This window comes from Rhyacophila brunnea, unplaced genomic scaffold (assembly GCF_057557595.1).
Source record: "Rhyacophila brunnea isolate RB1 unplaced genomic scaffold, BYU_Rbru_1.0 scaffold_13, whole genome shotgun sequence".
Lineage (NCBI taxonomy): Eukaryota > Metazoa > Arthropoda > Insecta > Trichoptera > Rhyacophilidae > Rhyacophila > Rhyacophila brunnea.
Window position 1 is genome coordinate 33,765,303 of NW_028232785.1, and position 10,604 is coordinate 33,775,906.

Genomic DNA, 10,604 nt, shown 5'->3' on the forward strand with positions numbered 1-10,604 from the left:
AATGTCCTAGAAGCATAACAAACAGGTAAATCTTGTCCGATTTCTCCTTGAGATAATACGGCTCCTAATGCATAATTTGATGCATCTGTTGTTACAATGAAAGGTTTTGTAAAATCGGGGTATTGTAATATTGGTGCTGTGACCAACATCTTTTTTAGTTCATCAAATGCACTTTGTTGAAGATAGGTCCATTTGTATTGAACGTCTTTCTTTAATAATGATGTTAAGGGTTTTGACAATTTTGAGAAGTTATCAATAAATTTACGATAATAACCTACCAAACCTAAGAATTGTTTTATTTCTTTGGGGTTTTTAGGCTCAATAAAATTCGTAACAGCTTTAATCTTTTCAGGATTAGGACTTACTCCTTCATCTGTTATTATGTGACCTAAATAAGCAACTTCTTTTCTTAAAAATTCGCATTTATCTGGCTGTAATTTCAAATTAAACTCTCGTAATTTATTGAATACGTTCACAAGTCTCTTTTGATGATCTTTCAATGAATCGGCATATACAACTATGTCATCTAGGTATACAAAACAATTAATTCCTTGTAATCCACTTAAAACATTATCCATTAATCTCTGGAATGATGCCGGTGCGTTCTTTAAACCGAATGGCATTCTTACGTACTCGTAATGTCCTGAAGGGACTGAGAAAGCTGTCTTCTTACTATCCACTTCATCCATTTTTATTTGATGAAACCCAGAGGCTAAGTCTAAAGTGGTAAAATATTTACTACTTCCTAACTGATCTAATATATCAGTGATATTGGGTAAAGGATAAGCATCTCCTATTGTAACTTCATTTAATTTGCGATAATCTATCACTATTCGCCATTTCTTTTGTCCAGAAGAGTCCATCTTCTTAGGTACAATCCAAATTGGGGAACTATAAGGGCTGTTCGAAGCTTTAATAATTTTTTGATTTAACATTTTACTGATCTGTTTATTAACTTCTTCTTTATGAATTTCTGGATACCTATAAGTTTTGGTATGTATAGGGTTATCATGAGATGTAATGATCTTATGTTTGACTGCATTGGTAAAACTTAAGTCATCCCCATCAAGGAAGAATAAGTCATTGTATTCTTGGCAAATCTCTATTAAAGATTTGTCTTCCTCATTATTTAAATGGTTTCGATTAATTAGGCTTTTAATTTTCTTTATACGTTCTGATGTTGCACTAATTTTATTTATCTTTTTAATATTCATCGAATTCTTTTTAATCACTTCGAAGGGTAGTAGTTCAACTTTAAGACTATGAATCTTTACTACTTTATTTCCTGTATTAAGCAATGATATTAAACATTTATTATCTTTATCTACATTGGTTAACACATTAGATACTTTTATATTATTTCCTAAGTTCAAATCTAGGATTAAACCTTCTTTCACTTCAGGGTTAATAACATCTACCTTTAGAAAGGTTTCAGACCTTGGTTCCAGTTTATAAATAACTATATTTCTTTTCAAAGGTAATTGAATATTGTTCAATATATTCAATATATTTAATTCGTAATTAATCTTACAAAGTTTATTCGTGAAAAAGTCATTACCTAATATTCCATCGAAATCCAGATTTATATTTGCAATAACATGAAATGTATGATTAAAATTTTTATCTTTAAATCTAAAATTCAGGGGTAAAGTTCCTTCTGTTTCAGAGATGGAATCAGATTTTTCAATGCCTTTTATTTGTATTTTATCTACCTTTAAATTCGAATATATATCTTCATTAAGAGCAATCTTTTTTATGAGAGATATGGCGGCTCCTGTATCAATTAAAAATGTACAGTCCTTGACAAATTTCTTATAATATATTCTAAGGTTCACATAAGGTAAATTTTTAAGATGATCTTTATCGATTTTCACTTGATTCACAGAAATTGTAATTTGGTCAGAGTTTTGAGTGTTTCTATTTAAATTATGGATATCATGGAGAGTGGAACAAGTAAGATTTAAATTATCTACTTTCTCACATGAATCTAACATTTGTGCACGTTGTTCTATTCGTCTTCCGTCGCAATGCACCACGACGTTCCGTCTGTGTTTTTTGAAACTACATTGACATTTAGTTTCCTGTCTTTCAAATATTTCTCACGCTTGGAGGGGTCTTTCTTGAAACAATTTTCGATTAAATGACCTGTCTTTTTGCAATAGGTGCATACTTTCTTATCCTTATTAAACTGTGTATTCTTACGCATGTCGTTTTTAGGTGTGAACGTATAGACTTTACGTGTGTTATTTTTATTTTTGTAACAATTGGGAGCCAAGTGTCCCATTTTACCGCATAGTTGACAGTTGGTTTTGTTACGACCATACACTAATTGTCTCTTTTCTTCTGCTAAACTCCTGATTGATTCTTCTTCTATCGCTAGCGACAGTGCTTCTGTTAGATTTTTAGGGCGAATGTTTCGTAGACGTTCACTTATACCAGGGATCAATCCCATTACAAATTGTGAGAGAGCACTTGCATCTGCGGCTCCGAATCTACCTTTTAATTCGTCGTCATCTACCTCTGAGAGACTAATTGCTGTTTTATACTCTTTTGTACATATCTCTAGCCTACGCATATACGTCGCTACAGATTCATCTTTCTTTTGGTTGCATCTCTGTAGTTCTATTTCTAACTGTCCTATCTGTCTTGCGTCTGCGAAATTTATTTTAAGATGAGCTTTTAACTCCGCAAAAGTTTTGAAATGTTTAATCGTACACGCTGTTCTAGCTACGTCAGAAATTCTTGTTACAATATATTGTAATATACAATACTTTTGATCCTCTCTAGCTAGTCCCATAGCTATGTCACAATTTTGCAAAAATTCAGTAAGCTTCTCTCTAGTACCATCAAAAGGTGTGATAAATCTGGCTAAGTCAGAGTAAGTTAATGGTTGTGGTTTCGTTTGAGAATTTATTTCAGAACTTGTCGGTAAGTCTGTTTGAAAATTCGTTTCCGTCATCGTGTATGTGTCAATGTTACAGTTTATAAAAATAAAATGGTATATATAATATTAAATTAGAACAACTTACACTATGGACAATATCTATAATAATTAACAAATAAACACTTACATAAATGTGTAACTATTCTTCATTCCGTTTTGATATCTTGGATTTTCTTTCTTGTGTCTTGAAAAATTGCTGCTCCTTCTGGCTGCGTAGAGGTGTACCTTCTCTCGGCAGGGATGAAGCGCTTTGTGAGTTCGCAGATTGGTCCTTTGGATTCGGTTCTCGGGTCTTCCGGCGGCTGAACTCTTGAAGTTCTGCGGCGAAGGGATGACTTACGAGAAGACGTCTGATGATTTTTTCCTATGAGATCCCACTTCTGACACCACTGTTACGTCCCAGACAACAGATAAAATTAAAAGAAACAAGTTATGTTCTTTATCTTAGAGTTGTACTTTGATGAAAGTTGATCAGATGTATAATGTTGTAATATTACTTCATTTACATCTGATTGGGACAATAAGAACAGATATTTATTTATAATATCGATCTCGTTGCAAAAGGGTAGGTCGTCAGGTAACTACCCTTGTTAGGAAGATTATGGGCAAACACTTTAACTCTTCAAAGACTTTGTAGATATAAAACTTTTATTGAATATAATAATTATACAGACAAGTGCTTAGTAACTAATTACGATAGATAATGACAAAGAAACAGCGTTGTATGGAGTTTATATATCAACGGAAATCAATTAATCACAATTCATAATTTAATCAAATATATTTATCAACATGTGGATTTTATCATGCGTGCGTCTTGGCGTGCATCCTGTTTACTTGAGTATTTTTAATTGGTAGGCGATAAGGATGTGATTGCGGTTTTCCTTGAACATGAAGGTTGAGATAAGCATAATGCGTAACAGTACGTCCAAAATTCCTAGATTATCTGTCAAAATATTCAACATGTACTTAGCACGTAAGAATTATTGTTTATCTAATTATAATAATAGTACCTACCTAATATGTCAGGGAAGAATGTGATTGTGCCGAATAAAATAAACGAAAGCCAAAGAAACTTAATATTCAGGTGTAGGTATGTAAAAAGAAAAGATGGCTTCACTGCTCAATGTAAAAAGAGTACAATAGAAAAAATAGGCACATAGTCGCGGGAGGACGTGGTATTGAGTTCGTGAATTCCCTCGCTAAAAACTTAACAACAAAACGAATTCAGATAATTAATAATAATTAGAATATAAGCGATATAATTAGCATTAGGAACGTAACAATATAAGATTAATTTTGATACTGTTAAACATAATTCCTTGTGAAAATAACCGTTTAAAATATAAAGCAACTTGTTCAACAAAGAAAGACATTTAATTTTTGTGAATCCCGGGTCCTACCAACATCCCGAGCTAGCCACAGGACCAGAGATATCTCAATACCTACACTAATATTTTTAACCTATATAATAAATCAATTAATACAATAAAGTAGGGAAACTTTATTGCCTACCCATTCAGTAAGGCTCAAGTAGTAGGTAAGTATAACGAACAAGACATTGTCAAAGGGCCATGTCTTTTGACGTTGCCTTGTCTATCCGTGCATGATGCAAATCACACCCAATGTACGTGTGCCTGGCTTAAAATACGTGTGACATTTGGTTTGTATTGCACTGACAGATATGTTGTTTTGCCGCGTTGATGATTAATATTGTATTTAACAACATCTGTAGAAGAAAACTTGAAAATAGAAAAAATGCAGATGGGCCATTTTGCCATTTGAAAACCGAGATGCGCTGATCTCGTTATGATTGAGGAAATGCTCATTTTCATTTTCGCTTCATTGTTTTGTTTTGACAACAAAACATTATATAATTATTATTAAGGTGTATCACTGAGTCAAGCTAGCGTTTGTATCTATTATTAATTGATATTAGTTTCGACGGTAAACACTTTTCAGTATTGTGGCAACACTTTTCTAATATTAACCTGAATGTATCCTGTCTGTCACGTTGTTCCTGCCATATTTACACTTAACATGGATGTAAAGCAAGAATGTGATGGAGAACACTCCAATATAGAAGGCAAGCCTTTGTTTGACACGCTGACTAGCCATCCGAACAACCCGGACCCTCGCACTCATGTAACGCAAGAGAATGCGGACGTTTCAAGTTGCAATTTCGAGGTTAGTTTTTGGAAACTAAGTTATTTTACAATAACATTAGATTGCTAATAACAATGATTGGTTTAATATTATAAACTGTGCTTTTTAACAAACTATGTAGGAACATAAGTTGATATTAAACTTTGTTTAAAAAAAATACATGTTTATACAATACAAATACAATACATGTGATATAGGTTAGGTTATCTACCTATTCATATTAAATATAATTATCATACATCGTTGTACGGACGTTACATAAACTGGAATTGGTTTTATAGTTCTATATATGCTTTTAATAATGCTTTTTTCAGTACCATAAGGCGGACCTCTCCGATAAAACATTCGATAATCAACCAGCTGTCGTCAAGCGCGAGATTATTGATGATATATCACACCCATTATATGATCAAGATCCTCAACAAGGTTGTTCGTATTCAGATTATAGGCCAATACATCAGGTTCGTTCAATTGTACGTAGGTATATGTGCCGTTTTCTTCCATTGATGCCGTCTTATATTGAAGTTTTGAATTTGTAATGCATCTTTGAATATTGATTAGGAACCTTTATATTATAAGTCGGTCAAACTTGTTTCCTTTATTGATTGCGGAGTAGATTCGAGCTATTGGCAATTGCTAAAACAAATATTTTGAGACAGTTATGAGTAGGTATATACATCTTTTGTTAAATCACGGAAATATATTTAAATATGATGATTTATACATCACATGCATTCGAATGTAAAGCAATAATTAATGCGATTATCTAAAATTGTGCTCAATTGTTTGGTGAATAAAATTAATCGCCCGTAAGTCATTTTTATGTAGGAAATAGAAGCATATTGTCTATAAAAAGAACTACTTGCAGCCATAAAATACCATAAACGGAAGCAATATCTACGTGAAATGGGGTGAGAATAGACCAATTCTATTGTCAAAACTTTTTGTAACATTAATGTAAGCCTCAAATTTACTAAATTACCTACCATGCTGCATGACAACATAAATTTAAACATTCCAGCTAAACGGTTTGACAGGTCAAAACTGGCCTACTGCGCATGCGTTATAAATAAACCGGAATAGTTTTAGATATAACGTTTAGTTCACTGTACCAGCAAACTTCAAACCATTTTCTGACCGTCAGAAGTGGTTTGGTTTGGATTTTTCTGTTCGTACACGTTTAGTTACTAAATTACTCGCCTTTTGAATAAACTACTCGCCTGATCCGAACCGGGCTTAAGGGTGTATCCATGAGCGCAGCGATAAAATCAAACCTCATTGACGTGCCTATTCAATCGTGAAGACTCGACAGCTGAATGGCAATTTTTGAACAAAGCGGTACGCAAACAAGAAGCAAAACGCAACAGTATTTCCAAAGGAGGCATAGTGCTTCAAACGGTGTCCAATAATGCAACAAAAATACTGAATGCACATTTATGGTCGCGTAAGAGTTTGCATTATATTTTTGTCTATGCTCACATGACAGCTAGTTGGGGTTGTCATTAGATTTTCCATCCTGGAAATGAATATATCTGCCAATGGTTTCGATAACCGGAATCATTTCACATCGTCTTCATTTCGCCTCGTCTGTTATTTTGAATGGATCCGTCCGGTTACCAACTCTTAACAACTAAATTTCAGCGTGAATCACTTCCATTTTGGATACGTGTAAAATAACCTAAAATGTGGTAATGATATTATCATATTATTTAATCAGTACTTATTAGTTATCGCTGAATTCTTAAAACGATTGATTGTTAAAGAACATGCTTACTTCAATATTACCTTATAATAGTGTTATTACAATATTCAGTACCTACGAGAATGTGAACGGAACTTCCGATGTATTTTACAAACCTAATATTAATAAAATATGTATGTACACGATACATACTTTATTGCGAATTTAAATACAAAACAACACTTCCAACGGTAATATGTAAAAGACAAAAAACAATAAATAAAGAACCTTTCAACATAACGTTCCGACATGCGTCTCCGCGCCTCAACCGTCAAAGCTTATGAAACTCAAAAGTCTCCGCCACTTTCAGACGCGATTGTCAAAATCTAATTAGAAATTAAATTTCTCATACATTCTAATCACTTTCTCATACAATGACTTCGATACTGGTTCGTAAAAAATTGCCCTTCTAGGTGGTCATAGTCCAGAAACTTTACATTCTTTATGTCGTTTGATTTTTTATATTGTTAGTGTAAATATTATGATTGATTTATGTTTGTATTTTATTTCTTGACAGACTCCGCTCGTATACCGCGACATGGATTGTATGATTGCACCTGATATCTTTGAGAGACAATCTGCACAGTTATTTGGTGAACTTGAAGTGCAAGAAATGGACATCAAAAAGGAAATAGCGCTTACTTCTGCGAAACAAGTCCGTCTAAGGTTACACAGAGCTTCATTTTTCGATAGAAATTTTGTTTGCAACGTGTGTTGTAATTTTTTTTCAACTGCGCACATTTTGAAGTACCATAAACGTATGCACGATGCGTCGCTGACTTTAGGTGAAGTGACTTTTCCATGCGCACAAGCCGTCGACAAAAGCAGTCACTTGTATGAAAAGTTTGATGCGTCAACGTTTGGCAGTGGTTCACAGGTGACTCATATAATTAATATATATGCTCATTTGATTATTGTTGTTAGGTATATAATGTATTATAATACATTGTCATCTGATACGTATCTGTATACTATACTAAACTTATATATATATATTATATTGTAATACAAAATGGGTATCATCCAGCGGCAAAGGGTGTAAATAGGCTGCTAATATTCAACATGAATATGGTGCACACAAAACTTCATCGTTCGTATCTACGTATTTATTTTCATTGAAGTAACACCAAAATAATTTACTGATAGTTTTTAAAATTTAACAAAATCCCTGTGAACCTAAGCCTCAATATATTATATCATACAGAATTTTTGATATTTTATAGATGGAAGAATTTTTTTATTTATTTTGGTTGGGTATAGGTAAGGCTTAATGGATTTTAAAAAACAAACCCAGCCATCTGTAATATGTACTCTCAATTGAACTAAAACAAACAAGAATGACCGCAAGAGTGCACTATTTTGTCGGATTGCCCATAACATTGGAATGTCGTTCGGTGATTATACATTTACCTACCAAATTAAGTCATAATTTGGGGGCCACCGATGGAAGAAAGAGCTCTGGGAAACTCTTTCTGGCTAATCGTAATCATGATACTGTTACATAATATTAATAATGTTGTTATTTTCAGAAGCGTGAAAACGTTCTGATGAATATTAAGTATGAGAATAATGATGAGGGAGTTATCGTCAAAGAAGAATTTGTCGAGAATGCAATGCACCAAATTAATGATGAATTAACTCAACCTGGCTGCTCTTACCTACAATACAAGCCATTAGATGAGGTATGCTTAGTTGTTTTTTTAAGTCCGATGAAACTTTAAATTGTAAAAAAGATTATAAGTTAAATTTAATTTTTTTTTTTCGAAAAATCGACACCTTCATGGCATTAACATTTGAAAATGATTTCGGGCATGTGGCCTTAGTATTCTCAATCAAGCAAATTCTGGGCGAGGAATTTGGTCTACTTTTATTAAAGCACTGTCGGTCGTATAGTATGGGAAATGTAGGCTTCTAATACGTTAAATACTGCTGGTTTATCAGCTTATTCCAGTGACTTCACGAAGCCGCACACTAAGTAATCCAGAGATATAACATCGCACAACCCTGTATTCCAACTGACAGGTTCATTTCTTAAAATCAATCAATCGCCAAATCTTGATTTAAATAAGGCGATGGTTGCGGTGACTCTTTGGCACATCCTATTGAAATGACTGTTCTGCCGAAAGATTCCGTATTAAAACAAAATATAAATCATAGTTCGATAGGGATATCCATTGACCTTAACGTGGAGCTTTGGACCCATTTTTTAATAAATGTTCGACGATGCCACCAGCCTGTAAACCGCACCAAACGGTGCTTTTTTGTGGATCTAGGGAGTCTTCTAAAGTGGTCCTTTTCCGTGTGGGCAATTTTCCTTATTAACAAAGCCGTTAAGCAAAAATGAGCCTCATTGCTAAACGCAATTTTGCCCTAAAATGCAGTTATAAGCTGCGTAAATCGACAACAGCTTTTCTAAGTAAATTTGGATGTTTTATTAGCGTTGTTCTATTCATGAAGATTTGCCGTACTAGTTATACTAATCATTAGGTATGCTCACATACTGTTACTTAAGTATTTTTATTTAGCTACATATTTTTTCCGACTTATACGCAGCGTAAATGAAAACTCTGCACTTCTTGTTGGCATTGGTTTGTGTGTCTCTTATAATTATCTTAGGAGTTGAAGGCATCGATTGTTTGTTTTCCCAAGGTATAACACTAAAATGCCATTGGTAATGCCAATTGGGAGGGCAATAAGTTTTTACAACCAAATCACTTCAGATATTGACATATTTCACCTGGGTCAGGATGAGTATAAGTGGGTATTGTTTTATAAATTCTTAAAATAGGGTCTGCTAACTCATTTGGTGACTTCCTTGTTATTTTTTTTTAATGTCTAAACTAATCCATGCCATGTTGTAATTATAGCATATAATTTGTAATGTTCACCGTATTAAAAAAAAAAGATTTTGATCATAAATGTCAACGAGTGGCGCAGTGTAACGTATCGTTTTAACAGAAAAACACTTAACAAGCGACGTAATATCAGTGCTATATTAGAGAACATTAGAACATAAGTATATTTAATTGATATTTTATAGATAGTATTGCTTTGGATTTATTAATATTCCTATTCTTTTTGTAGATTTCTACCCATAAATGTTTTGCAGTACGCAAGAGTGAACCACTGTATATCGTTAAAAAAGATACGGTTGATAATGACCCGAGTAACAACAAAATAGCACATGCAATCAAAAAAAACAGAAAAATGATGATGCAGCATTCGGAAATAACCATCGATGAACAGAACATCAAACATGAATTTCAGAAATTCTACTTGCCAAAGGAGGTTCGAATTAAGTTGGGAAGAGTTACATATTTTCCACGTAACTTTATTTGTAATAATTGTTGTGGAGTGTTTGAAACTGTAAAACATTTAAATAATCACTACGTTTCATGCATGAAGTCTAACCATCTTAAAACTGGTGAAAAACGTTATCAATGCGATGTGTGTTTTAAAAAAATTCTGCAAATTGGTAATTTAAAAAGACATAAAATGACACATACGGGTGAAAAACCACACAAATGCGATGTGTGTTTTAAAAAATTCATCGCAAAGGGTGAACTCAAAAACCATAAACTGATCCATACTGGTGAAAAACCACATCAATGCGATGTGTGTTATAAAAAATTTCTACGAATTAATCATTTAAAAACACATAAAATGACACATACAGGTGAAAAACCACATCAATGCGATGTGTGTTTTAAAAAGTTCATCACAAGTAGTGAACTCAAAACACATAAAATGACA

At 33.3% G+C, this 10,604-nt stretch overlaps 1 protein-coding gene across 1 annotated transcript; it reads left to right on the forward strand.

The window, feature by feature from the left end:
• Nucleotides 1–4,940: 4,940 nt before the first annotated feature.
• On the forward strand, nt 4,941–8,477 carry LOC147077342 (uncharacterized). Its single transcript, XM_085940806.1, has 4 exons — nt 4,941–5,131; nt 5,425–5,571; nt 7,369–7,517; nt 8,381–8,477. The coding sequence occupies exons 1-4, from the start codon at nt 4,985–4,987 to the stop codon at nt 8,397–8,399; spliced, it is 462 nt and encodes a 153-aa protein (XP_085796932.1). The 5' UTR covers nt 4,941–4,984; the 3' UTR covers nt 8,400–8,477.
• The last annotated feature ends 2,127 nt before the right edge of the window (nt 8,478–10,604 follow it).

What these genes read in the sequence shown, in the direction of transcription:
- LOC147077342 (XM_085940806.1), top strand. Translation starts at nt 4,985, where the DNA reads ATGGATGTAAAGCAAGAATGTGATGGAGAACACTCCAATATAGAAGGC. An exon ending in TTTCAAGTTGCAATTTCGAG is followed by an intron (nt 5,132 to 5,424) that starts GTTAGTTTTTGG and finishes TGCTTTTTTCAG; the next exon opens with TACCATAAGGCGGACCTCTC. An exon ending in ATTATAGGCCAATACATCAG is followed by an intron (nt 5,572 to 7,368) that starts GTTCGTTCAATT and finishes ATTTCTTGACAG; the next exon opens with ACTCCGCTCGTATACCGCGA.